Source organism: Daldinia caldariorum, assembly GCF_022478825.1.
Source record: "Daldinia caldariorum strain CBS 122874 unplaced genomic scaffold F4812scaffold_2, whole genome shotgun sequence".
Taxonomy (NCBI): Eukaryota; Fungi; Ascomycota; class Sordariomycetes; order Xylariales; family Hypoxylaceae; genus Daldinia; species Daldinia caldariorum.
The window spans coordinates 810,267-828,261 of NW_025953038.1; the positions used below are offsets into that span (position 1 = coordinate 810,267).

The window sequence follows — 17,995 nt, forward strand, 5'->3', positions numbered from 1 at the left end:
ACAGAAAATCTATTTTGGTGATCCTTCTTACCTTGCTGTAATACCTAGTCATCACACCTGACTATGCGAGGGGAAAAAAATTAGAAAATAGAAAATAGAAAAATCGGCGGTTGGTAGTCTCGTCTCGAGTCTCTCACTCTCACAAGTAAACGGGACTAAAAGACGCGAGCAGGGGAAAACCCAAGCTCCTTCCCCACTTCATTCTTATTCGTTTACACCAACTTCCCTTTTTAGGTATCTCATACGCCCCCTACCGTTCTTCCTATCTGTTAACTTTCTAGTATCATTTTTATGATCATTTATGACTTCACACCCACCGTGGCGCTGTCACATCCCCTTATTCTAAGCGTCGCTAGTGGACAAAGAGACCCCTTCCTTCCAACTGGTGCCCAAGCAGCCAAGACCCGATCCCTTGTGTCTGGCCTGCGTTGCGCCGCACCGCACATCGCTTGGCCCCCCCTAATGACCACCTGAAAGAGCTCCAGGAACCAGGGGGCCTGCATACGAATTTCTGCACTCTTCGACGACATCGTGCTTCACCCTTTCGACTAGACTTGTTTCAACTCTAAACACTTCAACAAGCAACTACACAAGCAACTACACACAGTTCTTGTCGAAACGTTTCTTTTTCACTTTTCACTTTCTCACAGCTCTGTCTCTCTTCTCTTCTCGCACGCATCTTGTCACATCTCCTCACGTCTTCTCACATCCAAACCAATCCAATCCCATGAATCTGTCACTTCTATACTTAAAACCAGACTCAACTCTAGGTTGTTAAGTTCCGCTTTCCCATCTTGTTTCATCTTCCGAATTGAGTCTTCCAAAATCAACTTCCTATTGCCTAACGATGATCTCGATTCCTCTAGTCGCTTCACCGTCTCAATCCTAACAGACAGACATATTGGGAAACATACCTTGTCGTACCCGATACTGCGATTTTACCCGATCGATATCACACTACCCAATTCTAGGCATACTCTGAGCTTCCAACATTTAAGTCTGCTCTGCTATGGATGTTGCTTTAGGCGGCATGGCTGCCACTGTCTTGCATCCACAATCGAGCTCACGAAGTTTACCCACGAGCATACCACCAGGAATGAGACGAGGTCCTCCTACGACCGCATTGCCTCCCCCTCCCCCAATCCCAGACCAATCCAACACGTCTGCCAGCAGTAGCTCCAGCTCGATGTTATCCACGAAGGGCCCCCTCTCCGCCGGCCAGGTCATTGCCCTCGCCAGAGAAGCAATGAATAGTGCCTTGCAAGAAAATGAGACGCAGGCTGCCGAGGCGAGCGGTGTCAGTACCGAACTTAAACCAGGTGTTACTATCGATCTGAGCAGAAGAAATATTCAGGCATTGCCAGATGAAGTAGTGGATATAATAAAAAACGAATTGGAACGGTTAGTCTCGACCCCATGACTGGGTATTATAATAATAGCATACTGACGTGTCTGATCTTACAATAGTTTGGCCCTCTCTCATAACAAGTTATCGACTCTACCAGCCAGATTTTCAGAATGTACACATTTGCGATATCTTAACCTCAGGGCTAACCAGATTAGGGAATTTCCTCTATCGGTAATTATATCCCTTTCCTAGCTATTTGATATTTGAATATTTGTCTTACACATGTGTTAGCTTTGCGATATCAAGTCACTCGAGATTTTGGATATGGGAAAGAACAAAATTCGGATTCTGCCACCCGAACTTTCAAAGTTGGCCTCGCTTAAGGTGCTGGCCATACAAATGAATCGGATAGAGGAGCTTCCGCTGTGTTTAGCTGACATGGTCTCATTGCAAATGCTGAGACTAGCTGGAAACGATATCAAGTTTCCGCCAAAGGAGGTACTACAGGTCCAGGCTAGCAGCCCTCCGAGCGAGGGTTTCCTAGAGAAGAGCGAAATTACGGAACTCGCCGTCACAGCACATATCAAGAAGTTTCTGAAGCAAAAGGCGCAGAGCATGAATGCAAGAGATAAAGAGGGTGAGAACGGAGGAGACGAACTCAGTGACGGAATAGAAACACCTCGAATGCCCATTAGGAGAGTAGTCAGCGGCCGATTCCCCATTCGGGTGAATGGTAGTGATGTGTCAGATATGAGATCCCCAGCCGTACTTCGACCGCCACCTATACCTTCTCGATCACATGCTCGAGGCCTCTCCCAGCAGAATACGGCTATCCGCAGGCCTGGTGTTATGCCTTTGACCATCGGCAATCCCAACGAGAGGCTCAGGTCGAACAGCGAGACATTGTTACAAACACCGAGAGCAGAGAGGCCGTCAGACCGAAATAGGCGCATGGGCATCGTATCTAAAAAACCGACCGAGCTCGGGACGCTGGAGGAAGGCCAGGCGAATAACAGATTCAGCCACTACCGAGGGCTAAGTCATGGTTCATCAATGACAGGTCACTTGAATCCCAACGGCACCTCTGCAATTAACCCAAATAGCCCAGCAGAACCGCTGCTTCACCGACCAAACTATGTGAGACGCCTATCCGTCTTACCGGAGCAAAGACGAGAATCAAAGATTTTTGATCCTATCATCGAATCTGCGAAAGGCATTCTCTATGCCATCTTTCAGATTCACCCAACGATACAACTTTTTACCAGGCTCACGAATGATGGGACAACCAAGAGGTCAAGCCTCGAGATTGTCTTCTATAACACTAATTTCCACATTGAGCAGTTGGAACAAGAGATCCAGAAACACGAATTTGCCACAGAAAATGGCCCTAGTACACCGCGTGAAAACGAGAATGTCCAGAGGGCCGTTTTAACACTAATTAATGCGTACAGCCATATTTGTTCGCTCCTCTTGAACAATATGAACACTATTGTCGATAACGGAGACCCCCGCTATATCCGCACGATGATGATGTTACTATATCACAGCATTATGGAGCTTCGTATTACCGCTAACGAGATCTCGGCCGCCACAAATCCGCCGGTGACGAGTCAGGGATATCAACAAGCAAGAATCGAAGATACGATCAGGGTTCATCCTCAAGACAATTCTATGACACCCACAATCGACCGACCCAACATAAGTAACCAACCACGGCCTAGAGCTTTGGGCCATAATCATGCCAATCTGCGGGTGGCAACAGACGTATCAATCCCCTACATAAACGGCACGGGTCGGATGGCACAAATTACATCGGCCACGCCGCGATCCGGTGATTCATTCGCATCTTCAAATGGGGATATGCGATACCCCGACTTTACCGCAGACGAGCGATTGTTTGAGAGGATCTTTTTGTCGTTACAAAAGTCGTCAGATCTTGCCATGCGCATTCTCCCTGGCATCAACCAGCAGTTTCTCGCATATAGGCGCAATGCCGAAAACCAACGAGCTCCGGAACGCATAGTGCGCTGCTGGAAGGGTCTCGTCGCTAAATGTTCGATTTCAATTGCAGATACCGAGCGGTTGAAGGACCGTTTATCTCTTATCAAACTAAAAGAGCCTGGTGTCAGGACAGACCCCCTCTTCTGGAGCCTCTACAAAAGTTTTATTGATTCTTGGGCCGAATTTGGGAGCAGACTAAAGGCGTCCATGGATCAAATAACGTTTCCGTTAGATATTAGGACGAGACTACGGCCTATTCAAATCAGCATTAAAGAGACCAATCAACTTATCATGAGTTCCCCGTGGGCATATCTCCTCCGGCATAGTAATAACATCAACGATGGGCCTACCCACTATTCACCCAATCACTATTCATCTAGCTCCGGAGTGGGCCAAATACAGATGCCCATGACACCTCAGAGCGCTGCTCTTGGACCGGCCGTACAAGCAACTGTACCATCAACCCCCCAAAGTGCATCTCTCTCCAACGTGTTTAACGGGAATGTTTTCGAACGTGCCGATGCGTTATTATCATCCATGGGAGCATTAGCAATGTCTCGTTCTGCGACAATGAATAGTACTTCTACGTCTCTCAACTCGTCATTCTCTTCCACTACGTCCTCACAGGAGGACCGCCAAGGCTTATCAAATATGTTGAGCCCCCCCAACGGGGGCGGTCCTCTAACTTCTTATCGGCTTAACGGTGGAAACAAGCCCGCATTCTAGTCACGGCGAGCCGTTTCATACCGATAATATACTCGCTATGCTGCCGTACAGTATACGAGCAGCTGTAGAGCGCGAGCCCCTATTTGGGTTACTTAGTAACCCCGCGCATGAACATATAGTGGGATACACATGCTGAATCCCCCACGAGAATGAGGTATTGGTTTAAATCTGTTGTATAAAGGCACGGTATCAAAGACACAAAGAGCAAGGAGTAATACACGGTACTTGGCGTTAGGGAGGACCAGGGACACTGGCCGGTGGTTATGAATGATCTTTTATCCCGGAAAAGCTCGGCTGATTCGAGCAACCGGCGTTACCCAATAATGTGACGATGTGTCCAATTATAATGTCTGAATACCAATCTAAAATCCGGTTACATGTGCCACGCTTATTTGTCTCTTGTGTGTGATCTCTCTAGTGCTTGTTATGATTGTTGAGGTTATTGAAAAGTCACGAAAACTGAGTTGGCCTAGCTGCAAGTGTAATCCGTACTGTTCGGCAGCTCCCATAGCTGGGAACAATAGCTAGTGCTTTGAATAATTACCCGTGCCCCTTTGGACCTGAAAGAACGTATCACGACAAGTCGAGTGCTACTAGTCAACTCGCTCTGTCATACGTGATCCTCCTTTTTTTTTAAAAAAAAAAAAAAATTTCCAAACCCAGTCCATAAAGGGGGGAAGGTAAAAAAGGTGAGAGAGGCGTAGAGAGAGTGCTGACACCAACACATAAAAATGAAATGCCAATGTTATGGCTGATGTCGTAAGAAGCTAATGCAGTCATATGTAGGTAGGTACCTACGTACGAAGTACACCTGGAGTAACTAAATCCTCGACTTATCGACTTGCCGGAGAAGGCAGTAATCAGCAGCAGAGGATGTTCTCCCCCCTTTTTTACACTTCAGCTTACGATAGTTGGTTGGGTCACGTAGCATTTGTCCTACCTAGGTACGATTGAGGTCTTGGAGAAACATACATACCATAGGTAGGTGATTTAACTTGATATCCATTTCTTGCTGGGCTTGGAGAGCGTCTATTGAGCTAGCTTAATTCTATATCATACATTCATTCATTGGTTTGGTTACATCTATCTATATATATATCTATATATCTACCGGGTATCAAGACCCATTTCCTTCTCATTCCTTGAGCTAGCTATTCCTTTTCGATTTTTCTTCTTCTTCTTTTCCTCTGTACAAGGTTAGGTAGGTAGGTAAGTAGGTAGGTATCTGTTTACTTCAAAGTAACCAGCTCCTCGGCGCTGGTGGGGTGGATGGGGATGCACGCGTCGAGGTCCTTCTTGGTGGCGCCCATCTTGACGGCGACGCCGAAGCCCTGCAGCATCTCGCCGGAGCCGAGGCCCATGATGTGCAGGCCGACGACCTTCTCCTCGGGCCCCGCGCAGATCACCTTGTACTTGGTGGGCGCCTTGTCCTGGGGCTCCATCATGGCGTAGTACATGGCCGTGAAGCTCGTCTGGTAGACCTTCAGGTTGTCCCGCCCGTATCGTTCCACCGCTTCCGGCTCCGTCAGCCCGATGCTGCCTACCTCCGGGTGCGCGAACACCACCGACGGCACGTTGTCGTAGTCGATCCGCGCCGCCTTGAACTGCTCCCCGCCATACAGCCGCTCCGCGAGACGTCGGCCCGCGGCGATGGCCACCGGGGTTAGTTCCACCCGCCCCGACACGTCGCCGAGCGCGTAGATGTTGTCCACGGTCGTGTTCTGATACTCGTCGGTGACGACGTACCCCCTCTCGTCGAGCTTGACGCCCGCCTCCTCGAGGCCGATGTTCTTGGTCATGGGAGTGCGGCCGATGGCCCAGATCAGGTGGTCGATGTCCTCGAGCTTGCCCTCGCCGTTGCTGTCCTTGTAGTGCAGCGTCAGCTTGCCCGTGCTCGGGTCCTTCTCGACCTTGCTCTGGCTGGACTCCTTGTGCAGGTGCACGCCGATGCGCTCGTACTCGGCGGTGAGGCTCTCCTGGATCATGGGGTCGAAGTGGCGCAAGAAGGTGTTGGCGCGGATGAACAGGTGGGTCTCGGTGCCGAAGGCGTTGAGCATGCCGGCGAACTCGACGGCGATGTAGCCGGCGCCGACGAGGGCGACCTTCTTGGGCAGGACTTCGATGTCGAAGAAGCCGTCGCTGTCGATGCCGTGCTCGGCGCCGGGGATCTCGCCGGGCGAGGGCTTGATGGGCTGGCCGCCGACGGCGACGAGGATCTTGTTGGCGCGGACGGTGGTCTTGGAACCGTCGTCCAGCGTGATCTCGACCTCGTTCCGATTCAGCAGCCTCGCCCACCCGTGCACGTACTCCACATTGTCTTTGGCCAGGTTCCGTTCATAGATGCCGTTCAGCCGCTCGACGTAGGCGTCCCGCTTGTGCTTGAACGTGGTGAAGTCGAACGGCTTGGTTTCTTGGACCGAGAAGCCGTAGGCTCTGGCGTCGTGGATGGCCTCGGCGAGGGCGGCGGCATTGAAGGTGACTTTTTTAGGTACGCAACTAGAATAAATACTGTATTAGCTTTTTTCCTTTTTTTTTCTTCTTTTTATATTTCACTTAATAGGATAGGAGGTAGTATAGAGGAGGGGTTACAGTACCCGACGTTTACACAGGTACCACCGAGGCGCCCGGCTTCGACGATCATGGCTTTGGCACCAAACTTGCCGCTGGCCATGCGTGCGCAACCAAGACCCCCACTTCCACCACCAATGACCAGAAGGTCAGTCTCCTTCGATATGGGAGCCATGATGCGCAGGGTGTAGGAGAAGTGTCTAGAGAGTGAAGCTATTCGCGAGGTCGCCGTCCTGGATCTAGAAGTAAAAGCAGACGGATATTTCAAAGTCACGATAGTACTAGCAGCAGCGGCAGCCGATATGCGACTAAATAACCCAACGGCTTGCATTGACCTGCTTTACTCCAACGGGAGGGGAAGAAAAAGGAAAAAGAAAAACGAAAGGAATGGCGGGGTGGAGAGGAAAATATGACGTCTTATATGGTAGACCTTGCGGAATGAGTGAAAACGGTTACCAAAAAAAAATATTGAGGGATCTATCTGTTCTACGTTACAGCGGCAAGCTGCGGGATCAGATAAGACACCCGTAGGGCTGGATGAATTTGTAACGGCGAATTTCCAATCAGATAGGCAACTTACAGCAAGTTACAGCGGCTTTTACGTGCGGATGAATCATCAAACACCTTGTCGGAACTAGACCGGTGATCAGTAAGCACCTGTACCTATTTTTAAGTACGCCGTTCCCGCGCTACCTAGGTACCTTGCCAGGGTCTTTTGACAAATAAATCCTTGAGCATGTTAGGTAGCGATTTAGCTCCTTTATGGCTAGGTACAATACAATACGTACGTAACATAACCCTGCACTATTATAACAAGACCCTTCCTACATAGTATTCTATTACCTTACATTTCTACCAAAATTCTTATAAGGTACCTAGGTACCTAGGTACCTAAGGTAGTTTACGACTTAATTCCATTTAATTACATCTAGACCTTTAGTAAGTATTTGAGAGATAAATAGAACATGGGTACCTAGTATCTAGTGTATTGAACTACAGTCGGTATTCCAAATAGCAAGTGTCATGTGAGCAAGATATGCAAACTATTCTTACTCGAGCAAACGAAAGACCCTGGAAAACATTGAAACGGGTAGTTAACCAATAATATTCTTAGCCAGTGCCTAAATTGTCAATAGGTACCTCCTTGAAATGCCAATTCAAACCTTAAGTTCGCTTACCTATTTGTAATCCATATACTTTACTCATCACATTCTAACATCGTATAGAACCCTTTCCGCCGTTAAGGAGGCAAGTGACTGGAGCTGAGAATAAACCAGAACTTGCTTGTTCTACTGGTTACCTATAAGTATACATGTATATACAACAGTCACGTGATTGTCTAAATGCAAACCCCAGTTATAGGTACGCAAGTACCACGAGCAAAAACTTGACGAACTACTACCACATAGTATGTATTAGCGTGGCATACTATCTTTTTTTTTATTTTTTTTTTTTATGAAGTATATGAGTTTTCAGGTATTGGATCGGTAATTCATATTCAGAGAAGCTTATTGGTATTTTTAGACGGTTCAAAGAAGAAGACCATCGTTAACTAGATTCACTTATCATATCATACTCTTATCCCCTCCTCATGGCGTCGGAGTTGATGTTGATGAGAAGGTGAGATTATAGGGAGTCGGCAAGGCTTGCTTGGTTACATACCTAGGTGCGCTATGCGTGTGGGATATACACGTCGCTACCATTGACATCGTCACCACCACCCACCATGTCGTCAAAGCTAGAAGCCCTCCTGCCCAAGTTCAAAGCCGTGCACCTGAAACAGCTCGCCTCGCTATGCGGCGACAAAACCACCGGCAGGAAAAGCGATCTCGTCGAGCGCCTCGTAGCCCTGAGCCAAGCCGCCAAACCCAAGCGGCCCGCCACCAAGGACTCGCGCCTCGTTCTGAGCATCGACTTGGGAATCCGCAACCTGGGATTCAGCCTCATTTCTCTCGCCGCGCCGTCAAAGCCATTGTCGCCCAGGACTCTGACGGTCGACGACCTCCGCCGCCCGCCGCCCGTCCGTCTCCACCGGTGGCAGCGGCGGGAGCTCCTGCCCCCGCTGGAGGACGGCGTCGAGGACCCGGATAGGTATAGTCCGGCATCGTTGGCGGTCGCGACGGACCGCCTCGTGAGGCACGACCTGCTGCCCCTGAAGCCGACGCACGTGCTCATCGAGCGGCAGCGGTGGCGGAGCCACGGCGCGGCCGCGGTCCAGGAGTGGACGCTCCGCGTCAACACGCTCGAGGCCATGCTGCACGCGACGTTCCGCACGCTCAAGGAGCTCGGCCACTGGGACGGCGAGATGGTTCCCATGGCGCCGAATAGGGTCACGCGGTTCTGGCCGCCTCCCCCGGGGCTGGCCGTGAGCGAGGAAGCTCCGAAGAAAAAGAGAAGCAGTCGGGCTGCGAAAGAAGAAAAAGAAGAAAAAGAAGAAGAGGTGGAGGTGGAGGAGGAAGATGAAGCAGTGGCAGAAGCAGTCAAAGGGAAGACGCGAAAGACGACCAAATCAGCCAAGTCGTCGCAGAACAGCAAGAAGCTGAAGATCGGCGTTCTTACGGGGTGGTTAGCGGAAACGGGGAAGAGCGAGATCATCCAGCCGGCGAACGGGGACATGGAGAACGCCGTCGCGTGGGTCCGCTCGAAGCTCTCGCGCACGGGGAAGGGGAAGAGGAAATCGTCGTCGACGACGCCCGACGTGGGGGATCTGATCCGCGGCACCGGGTCGCAGAAGCTCGACGACCTGACGGATTGTCTCCTGCAGGGCGTGACGTGGCTGAAGTGGGAGGAGAACAAAGCGACCCTCCTCAGGGAGGATGCGGTCATGAGGCTCCTGGAAGCGAAGCTCTTAGACCAGCTGGAAGATAGCACGTTGCTCGACGAATCATAAAAAAATAAACAATAATAATAATAATAAACAATCAATAGTATAGTACAAGTATATGTGTATATGTATTTCCATCTATATTTTCTGTTGAAAATCAAGGCCAGACGGATAGATGAATATTGATAACTGACCCCCCCTTTTTTCGGGAGGAGCTTCTCTGTCTGCTACCCAAACACATGCGAGTCTAACTTAGTTTAATCTGGGGGCCCGTTGGGAATTTGGGAAGGGGTATAAGATGCGCTTGAGACACGATTCAAAAACCAACCGCCCTTTTTAGACGCAACGTATCTAGATCTCTATTCACTTCCTCATCGCTAGGTACTACTTCTTTAGAATATCGTTTTTTTTTCCCTCTTTCTTTTACAAAAAGATAACGCTAGTCAATCCCGTGGCGAAAAGCGCGGCGGCAGCGAAGAGGAAAGGCTTGGGCTCCGTGGCCATGCCGGCATTTCCAGTAGGGACAGCGGAGCTGCTGGATTCGCTGATCGAAAGTCATTAGTAAACCGTACGAAGAGAAAAAAAAATGTATTGCGAGATACTCACGTGGGGGTGGTGGTGCTGCCGGATCCAGAGTTGTCGGCAGTCGAGTCGCCGGTGGGAGTAGCAGAAGCAGACACGGAGCCGGAGCCAGTAGCGGAAGCGGTGCTAGTACCGGTGCTGGAGTGAGCGGAAGAAGTCGAGGAGGTGGGGAGCTTAGCGACGGTCACGCCCTGCTCCAGGCACTTGGAGGAGTAGACATTGTAGGCCTCGGAGAGGACGTCCTTGTGGCAGTTGCTCGTCAAGTTGCCCTGGATGGCATGCTGGAGGTCACCGCAGACCGCCTTCAAATCGGCCGGGTTTTCCTGAACACTACAAGAATTTGCAATAAAAATTAGTCCCAATATTTATTGCGTTGCTCTTCCTAGCTAAGCAGCGCAGCTTGGATCGAACCGGAACCAACGTACCCAAGGGCAGCCAACAGACAGGCAGGGGGAATAGCAGCAGCAACCTGGACGAAAGCCAGAACGGCGGCGAAGATAGCGAAGAAAGCACGCATATTGACGGAGATGGTATCGAAATCGCTCGAGAAGAATTGAAACGGATTGGCTGAAACACGGGTTCTAAATGGCACGCGCCGAGGTGATGAGACCGAATCGATCGGGGAAATAGAGAGAATATATGCTATCGCAAATATTGTCTAATAGATTAATGAGTGACTATTGGGGTGGGTATTTGAAATGAGTGACGAGACCGCAGCGTAAGGAATGACTGCAAGTTTCTTAATTTGAAAGTATGATGGAGGTTGGTTGTTGTAGTTGTTGAAGGTGAAAAGAAAGGATCGCGCCGCAACCTGCAGACCATAAAAAAAAGATACTTCCCTCTTTCTCTCTCTCCTGAATTCGAACCTGTGACAAGGGGCTGCGGTCCTTGTCAAATTCGGGTTAAACGTCGGTGGATCCGTTGTCAAGCCAAAGCTACCAATTGGGTTTAGCGGTTAATATTATTTCATTCTCATATCCCGTGGGTGAAGGTTGTACACTATAAACTACCTCCTACCTTAGGTAGACTTAGTAAACAGGTAGGTACATGAGCTTATAGCTTACCCTTAGGTGGTTAGTTAAGTAATAACTAATAGGAAACAGATAGACAATGATCTAAGAAGTGCATAACTATCATATCAATAACAGGTACATTGAATGAGTTATGATAACTTGCTTATGTATAAGTCAGACCAGTATAGTCACAACTCAGTCTACATTAGACAAATCAGGACTCAATAAGACTTAAACATATATTTATCCGGGAATTATATCACCACAGGCAATGTCATACCTTATTTAGGCATTTCACATTGTTTAATGATATTGCTATAGCTCTACGACCGTCATTGAACTTGATTTCCGCCCTTTGCATTCACCCACCCACTTATACATTATAGACACACCTAGAACTACTATGTATAGTTGAGAGGTGTCGAAGACTCTCCTATTCACGAGGTTCACTATCTCCGTTTTACCACAACTATCATTAAATCTATCTAAGTAAGTACCTTATCATTTCATCGATTTCATGTTTTTTAGACCTTAAGCTGATGAGGTATGTAAGTCGTAGAATAATACTGTTTAAAACTCATAGATTATATCTTAAAATGTCTGCTCTGTTTGGTTCAGAATGCGAGATCCAGAGTGAAATATGCCTACTTTTGGCGTATATTATATATTCTTTTTCTTCTTCGTAGTAGATAATACATTATTTTTAATCATAGATAGTGCCTGAATAAGACATGCTCATGAACACCTCGACGTCTTATATGTTGTAGATAATACAGGAGGGTATATTCTCCGACCCGAACTTCGTTATTAATACCTCGGAGACTTAACCCATACGAGCTTTCTTTTTAACTTGGTTATTGGGAAACCAGTTACCTACCTAAAGTCAAACATGGCTATAGGCTTTCGTCTCGTCATATGCTACGTCAACTTAGGCCAGGAATCGTAGGGGACGGCGGCAATGTCTGGGCCTTCCTCCGCGCAGACCACGGAATCGCTTCCAGCTCCGCGATCTCGCGCAACCGCCCCTCCAGCTCGGCCTTGTTCCTGACGTACACGGCCCCTTCGGCGTGTCTCTCCGCTCGCGTGCCCTCCAGCTCGGGCTTCTGCACGTATATGCCCGCGCCGTAGTTGCGTTCTACCGGCCCCTCGAGCTCGGAGCGGGTCGCCTGGGCCGAAGCGTCCAGCTCTGCTTTTCGATAGCCGTCAGATAATCCCTCCGCATCGACGGTCCCGCTGAAATCCCCGCTTGCACCCGCCGAATCATCATCGCCTTGCGCTGCTTGGCGACCCCGCCTCCGCCGCCGCCTCCCTAGAACATAGACTACTCCCAGAAGTATGCAGGCTCCAAGAACGCCGCATACTATTCCAGGGATAGAAACGCTACGCGAGATAACCTTCTCCGTGATGACATTACTGCCACTGGGTGGTGATATAGCCTCTGTGTTGACATTGTTGTTATTGGGCACGGTAGTCGTTGGAGTCATGGTTTGGCCCTCGAGGAAGATGCCCTTAGCCTGTGCTGTCACCACTATATCCCTTGCCTGAAGCGTGACTGTGGAGTATCCGATCCCGACTCCTGTTTCATGGTCTAGGTGTGCAACGAAGGTGAAATTCTGGGAATTGGCATGCGCATCGCTGCCGCCAAATGTGACTGCCAAATTATCAACAGCGCACCCATATTGAGACGATACGAAGTAGCTCGCCTCTACTTTGCCCTTGCACCAAGGGGGGGACGCCGCCCACGTCAGGCCGCTATGTATCGGGGGTGCTGTTAATAAATTGTGCAGCTACGTAGGCACTCAAGCTGTGGAAAGATATCTCTACGTACGTGGGACAGCACCAGACCCCATCAGGCGAGATCGCACTCGCAGCCGTGGTCATGCCACGGGGACAGAAAAGGCCGGGAGAATATGCAGTTCTCGCCCACCCGTCCGCGTAACCAGGGTAACAGAGGATCACGTCTGTACCAGTTTGAGCATCGCTGTCAGAATAGCCAGTACATATGTCGTCGGGCCCTTTCCCTAGCGTTGGTCATTTTTCTTCTCGATGGAAGGAGTTAATGTGGTGCAGGGGGCGGGGCGTCGAGAACAGACCATTACCTAGTCCCAGGCTTACATACAAATGACGTGGGTAGTGGCCAGGGCGAAGAGCTAGGAATTATTGACATCTTGAATACAAAGTTTATGTCTATAAGGGTACCTTAGGTAGGCAAGAACGTTAACATTGGGTTAGGTACCTCCCGGACAATCCAACGGTCATGCGTACCTGGAACTCGCTGGACGATTTATGCTGTATCCGAAATTAGAGATGGTAAGTAAATAAGCTGAAGGGAGACCAAGCTTCACGAATCCACTATGTTGATCTTTAGTGCGCGTTTGTCCACTTTGAATAACAGACATCCATGAAAGCCGTAGGAGGTAGGTGATTATGTGGACTTGAGCGAGTAAGGATGAACGCGAGGAGCACAGTGAGCTATCATTGCGGTGGACAGTCGGTATCAGAAATAGGTATGCGTGGTGTAACACAGCATCGCTGCTATATAAGAGATTCAAGTTGATCGCCGGAAGCATCTCAGCGGCGTAGAATGTGGCTTTCTGCGGGTGTGAATCCTGATCGTAATAAAACGGGCCTGATACTGTATCACCGCGCTCCTGGCGTGTTGGTATATTCAGATTCATAGAGTCTACTAACCTATATTATATCTCGGCAGTCTGCCTGTCTATCTAATAGCGTGTAAGCCCCTTTACTTCCCCTAGTTCAGCTCATTAGTGCTTTCTAGGTATATATAGTCGACGACAGTACCCCTCTTAAGGGGGTGCTGCGCTTTCATCAAGGGAACGGCCAGTCGTTAAGCCAGCGTACCCCAATAAGAGGTCATTCCGACCCTGGCTTCTTGGAAAAGCGGCCAAGTTATGAACACCTTTGAAATTATATGGACATTTGAAAGAATATAACTATCGAAATCGGTAAGAAGCACACCTACCTACCTTAGGTAGGTACCTATCCGGAAGCATTTCAGAAAAGTCCTTAATGACTGACCACCTATTTACCTAATTAAAGCGCAGTACCCCCTTAGGGGGTGCTGCGTCGAACTTATACTAATAATAAACATGCCTAACGGGGTAAATGTTCTTTAAGCCACTGAAGTGACAGCCACATATAAAATATAGGTACACCTAAAATACGACTCGCATACGGGATTATGCTAATCTTCCTACACGCATACACACACAAAACCCAAAAAAAAACCCAAGACTCTCCCTATCGTAAAACCCTGCCAGACTTTACAATGGCAGACACCCGAGATAATACATACCAGGTACCCAAGTTAATGGCTACCTACCTTGAATCCCACCTATATTAAACGGCAGTGTCACAACATGCCAAGCATCCATATAGGGTAGGCGTGGCGTAGTAACACCACAGTCTCCGAGTTCTGATTCGTCTCTCCTTTCATTGGGCACTCGTATTTCTCCTTTCTGCTTGGGGAATACATACGCACAAAAGACGCATATAATCTTCGAACTGCGCGCGCTTCAAGTATAGGTTAGGTAGGTAGGTAGGTAACCTAGTAAATAGGACTAATAAGACAACTAGGTTTTTAAATAGCTTAAGATACCGCTTATTTCAAGCTCAAAAGCACCAGGTCAATTTAATTCACTAAAAAAAAAGCGGTAAAGGTTTAATGGTCATCAAGATCTTATAAATTTATAGTTTATCTAGCATCCGAGGATGGTGTGCTTTGGAGGTCTCGTCTCCCCTTGGCATCCAACCCCGTTGCTCAAGCGAATGCTGTTATGCCTCCATTCCTTGTCAATCATGCAGCCGGAACACCGTCCCTTTTTTTAAGCCGGGACCTAGTATACATGATTCTATCCAAAAGCCAAGGGAAAAAAAACCAAGCATCTTTCTCGAAAAGAGAAGAAAAGAAGGTGCGAAAAGAAAAGAAAAGGAAGATGCTAAATATGTACAGCTGAAGTGATCCTACCCCCCTAAGCGTTGAGAGTAAGGATTTGTATGTTGGCTAAACCATCCGACTTAGATGTTAGCGGCGCGGCGAACACGGCTTCGTCGGGCACGGCCCATCTGGAAGCTGTCGCTGACACCGGGAGTGCACTTGGTGCCCGAGGCCATGGGGATGGACTGGCTCCATTGGCCGGCAGCGCATCGCTGGAACGAAGAGCCATCGGCGGCGCAAGCCCAAGCACCCTCGTTGGAGCAAGCACCAGACTGAGCACCGGCACCGGCACCGGCACCACCGGTTGAGGTCGGGGTCTTAGCGCTGCTGGTGGGGGTGCCGGGGTTAACAGGGCTTCCAGCGGGGGATGAGGGAGTAGGCGCCGGAGCAGCCGAAGAAGCACCAGCACTGGTACCCGGGATGATGGCAGTAGATAGAGTCGAAGGAGTAGGAGCCGGGGTAGGAGTGGCCTCGCCATTGCTCGCGGGTGGCTGAGTTACGAAAACACCGCCGGGACTAGAGAAAGTTAGTTCGGCGATCAAAACGACGATTAACATATTTAAGATACGTACAGTGAAGGCACGGCCTGAGTAGGCTGCTCCACGGCAGAAGAAGGCTGCTGGGCGGGAGCAGAACTAGCCGAAGGAGCGGAAGCAGAGCTAGCCGAGGGAGCAGGAGCGGAGCCAGAGCCGCCAGAGCCAGAGGTATCACCCATGGGAGCGTCGGCACCAGTGGCACAGATCTTAGCAGCACCGGGCTTGGTAGACGTGTCCTCAACATCTGGGCCAGGCTCGGGGTAGACAGTGTCGACACCTTCCGCAGTGCAGTACTCGCCACCAAGGTTCGCAACGAACATATCAGGGCGGTCGGAGAAGGCAACGCCACGCTTCATGTTGGCCGCGGGGAGCTCCCGCTTGGCGCCGCCAGCCTTGATGGAGACGACAGCGCAAGACATGTAGAATTCACGGTTACCAGTATTGTTGACCCAGGTCCAGGCGAAAACGACCTCATCGCCCTCGGGAGCATCGGCGGGGACGTCAAACCCAAAGGTGCCACCTGAAGCGGTAGGGCAGTTACCGATAAAGGACTTGATAACCTTGAAGGTCTTGCCCTGGTCGTAGGACAAGGAGAGTTGACAGCTACCGCCGTTGTGGTAGGCACCTCCTTCGACGCTCATGGTGTACTGACCACCGGGGGCGTAGGTCTTGACGGAAGCACCCTCGGGGGTACCGAGCAACTTGAGATAACCCTTGCAAGGGAATTGGGAGGCGCCCGAGAGGGGAGAAGTGATAGAGTAGTCGATATTCGGGTCCTTAGCGTTCGGGTTACCCTTGTACGCCAATGGGGGAGGGTCCTTCATGTTCATGTGAGCCGTGGCTGTACCGGCAGCCAGCGCGGCAACGAGGAAGGATACAATCTGCATCTTCGCTATTCTTGTAATTGTACTTTTTTTCTTTTTTCGTTTCGGCTTCTCTCGTCAAGAGAAAAGTAAAGGAGTGTGATTTGCCTGTTGGCACGTGGTAGATTTCCAAAATCTGGTTCAAAGTTTAGAAAAGAGCGTTGGCAGGATAAGTTGCCAAGGGATCTCGGTGGTTAAAGATAAATATTCGTAAACAAAGAATGGGGAGAGATTGAGATTTGCCTCTGGGGCTTTGTTTATCGACCGAGAACTACCGTGCCAGGTGACCGTAGAACAATGAACCGATGTAATGGAAAAATAGGAAACCGCCTGGGAATTCCTGAGTGACCAGCAGAACAAATTTAGTGGTAAGAAAAAATGAGAGTAGGGGGGGAGACGAGAAAGATCTTGTATTTCACCGATGAAACGGATGAATTGTGGTGAGAGGAAATTGTGATATGTCGAGGGTGCCGAACATTTTTATATTATTGTCGAACTCTTAGAACCCATATTAGGAGGCGTAGCGGTTGCGTGCAAGCGGCAACGTCACATCCAGATTCGACAAGACAGAGTCGGGGACCCTGTAGTGCTGACCCTAAGGTGCACTCCCCATGATGGCTGGCTTCGACCGGGTCTCCCGCCCTCGTTCGGGCTGACATCTATGTCTTAGTTGGAAGAACCCCTGAATCGTGAATCCGGATGTACATGGGTAAGCCCCGCGCATATCCACATACCCGCCTGCCTAACCTGTCTGGATGAGGTAGCGCAGGCCGGGAATCGACAGGCGCGCACCAAGTACGAAGTAAGAACTGCAGTCCGTCTATCTGGTCTGTACGGCTCGCATGGCGTAGCTGATGGGGCGTAACGAGTCACGACAAGGGGGGTATTCACCTAGGAAGAGAGGAAGCCAGGAAGCCAGGCAGCCGCTGGAGTGGGGAGTGGTTATGCATCGATCTTCACGAGGCAGATCCACAGATTCGTTGAAAGAAATAGAGTAGGTGGCCATCGAATGGGTGGCCTACAAGCAGCCATTCCATCGGGATTATACTGCAAGAGAGCAGATCTTCAAACGATGCAAAACACACTTCTTGATTCCCTTTCATTGCACATGCCTACCTAGGGAATAAGCTTCCCCATCGAAGGATTTTTGGATGACGCTAGATATTACGGAAAATAAGCATAATAATTAATCTATGTAAGTATGGTAAGTATGGTAAAGTATGAAGCATGGTAATTGTAACGGGAGGTGATGAAAGGGTGAAGATGAGTGGTGGCTAAGATCGGAGTCATGCGCCTGCGTGCGTACAATGCAATGCAATAGGTACCTAACATGCGTACCTGCTTTGCCAGATGCGCCGCAGCGGTAAAAAAAAAAAAAGTGGAGGATAGGTGGGTGGGGTCAAGTTTAGTGAGTTAACCTACACCAATGAGCCAGATTTGGTACCTGAATTGGTGAAACATCTAACCCTGACCTAGCTAGTCAGTGGCTGCAAAAGCACCTTTCACTTTTCACCACTTAAACTTTGTGTACGGTATTCGGTATTCTAGCCTCCTTAGCCACAGTCGTCAGCTTCGA

General features: G+C 49.5%; 6 protein-coding genes across 6 annotated transcripts; 2 read left to right on the forward strand and 4 right to left on the reverse strand.

The window, feature by feature from the left end:
• Positions 1–267: 267 nt before the first annotated feature.
• Positions 268–4,617, forward strand: F4812DRAFT_413226 (RAM signaling pathway protein-domain-containing protein). The gene is made up of 3 exons (XM_047932771.1): positions 268–1,401; positions 1,468–1,579; positions 1,640–4,617. The coding sequence occupies exons 1-3, from the start codon at positions 1,010–1,012 to the stop codon at positions 4,073–4,075; spliced, it is 2,940 nt and encodes a 979-aa protein (XP_047793545.1). The 5' UTR covers positions 268–1,009; the 3' UTR covers positions 4,076–4,617.
• A 439-nt stretch (positions 4,618–5,056) lies between these two features.
• On the reverse strand, positions 5,057–6,818 carry F4812DRAFT_467401 (uncharacterized protein; the record flags this gene model as incomplete). The annotated part of the gene is made up of 2 exons (XM_047938651.1): positions 5,057–6,571; positions 6,670–6,818. The coding sequence occupies 2 exons, from the start codon at positions 6,816–6,818 to the stop codon at positions 5,305–5,307; spliced, it is 1,416 nt and encodes a 471-aa protein (XP_047793546.1). The 3' UTR covers positions 5,057–5,304.
• Positions 6,819–8,076: 1,258 nt separating this feature from the next.
• Positions 8,077–9,567, forward strand: F4812DRAFT_413229 (Ydc2-catalyt-domain-containing protein). Its single transcript, XM_047932772.1, has one exon. It carries the CDS (start codon positions 8,370–8,372, stop codon positions 9,531–9,533), a length of 1,164 nt encoding a protein of 387 aa, XP_047793547.1. The 5' UTR covers positions 8,077–8,369; the 3' UTR covers positions 9,534–9,567.
• Positions 9,568–10,858, reverse strand: F4812DRAFT_413230 (uncharacterized protein). The gene is made up of 3 exons (XM_047932773.1): positions 10,475–10,858; positions 10,074–10,379; positions 9,568–10,011 (listed from the first exon to the last, which is right to left on the reverse strand). The coding sequence occupies exons 1-3, from the start codon at positions 10,564–10,566 to the stop codon at positions 9,891–9,893; spliced, it is 519 nt and encodes a 172-aa protein (XP_047793548.1). The 5' UTR covers positions 10,567–10,858; the 3' UTR covers positions 9,568–9,890.
• An 882-nt stretch (positions 10,859–11,740) lies between these two features.
• On the reverse strand, positions 11,741–13,248 carry F4812DRAFT_170992 (uncharacterized protein). The gene is made up of 2 exons (XM_047929941.1): positions 12,891–13,248; positions 11,741–12,814 (listed from the first exon to the last, which is right to left on the reverse strand). The coding sequence occupies exons 1-2, from the start codon at positions 12,941–12,943 to the stop codon at positions 11,986–11,988; spliced, it is 882 nt and encodes a 293-aa protein (XP_047793549.1). The 5' UTR covers positions 12,944–13,248; the 3' UTR covers positions 11,741–11,985.
• Positions 13,249–15,069: 1,821 nt separating this feature from the next.
• Positions 15,070–16,673, reverse strand: F4812DRAFT_171007 (uncharacterized protein). Its single transcript, XM_047929942.1, has 2 exons — positions 15,593–16,673; positions 15,070–15,536 (listed from the first exon to the last, which is right to left on the reverse strand). Exons 1-2 carry the CDS (start codon positions 16,441–16,443, stop codon positions 15,101–15,103), a joined length of 1,287 nt encoding a protein of 428 aa, XP_047793550.1. The 5' UTR covers positions 16,444–16,673; the 3' UTR covers positions 15,070–15,100.
• Between the last annotated feature and the right edge of the window lie 1,322 nt (positions 16,674–17,995).

Excerpts from the sequence above, each read along its gene's own strand:
- F4812DRAFT_413226 (XM_047932771.1), top strand. The coding sequence starts at position 1,010 with ATGGATGTTGCTTTAGGCGGCATGGCTGCCACTGTCTTGCATCCACAA. Across the intron at positions 1,402-1,467 it reads ATAAAAAACGAATTGGAACG|TTTGGCCCTCTCTCATAACA; the intron begins GTTAGTCTCGAC and ends ATCTTACAATAG. Across the intron at positions 1,580-1,639 it reads TTAGGGAATTTCCTCTATCG|CTTTGCGATATCAAGTCACT; the intron begins GTAATTATATCC and ends CACATGTGTTAG.
- F4812DRAFT_413229 (XM_047932772.1), top strand. The coding sequence starts at position 8,370 with ATGTCGTCAAAGCTAGAAGCCCTCCTGCCCAAGTTCAAAGCCGTGCAC.
- F4812DRAFT_413230 (XM_047932773.1), bottom strand. The coding sequence starts at position 10,566 with ATGCGTGCTTTCTTCGCTATCTTCGCCGCCGTTCTGGCTTTCGTCCAG. Across the intron at positions 10,380-10,474 it reads TGTCTGTTGGCTGCCCTTGG|TGTTCAGGAAAACCCGGCCG; the intron begins GTACGTTGGTTC and ends AAATTCTTGTAG. Across the intron at positions 10,012-10,073 it reads GGCAGCACCACCACCCCCAC|CGAATCCAGCAGCTCCGCTG; the intron begins GTGAGTATCTCG and ends ACTTTCGATCAG.
- F4812DRAFT_170992 (XM_047929941.1), bottom strand. The coding sequence starts at position 12,943 with ATGACCACGGCTGCGAGTGCGATCTCGCCTGATGGGGTCTGGTGCTGT. Across the intron at positions 12,815-12,890 it reads GGGGTCTGGTGCTGTCCCAC|CGGCCTGACGTGGGCGGCGT; the intron begins GTACGTAGAGAT and ends CCCGATACATAG.
- F4812DRAFT_171007 (XM_047929942.1), bottom strand. The coding sequence starts at position 16,443 with ATGCAGATTGTATCCTTCCTCGTTGCCGCGCTGGCTGCCGGTACAGCC. Across the intron at positions 15,537-15,592 it reads ACTCAGGCCGTGCCTTCACT|TCCCGGCGGTGTTTTCGTAA; the intron begins GTACGTATCTTA and ends AACTTTCTCTAG.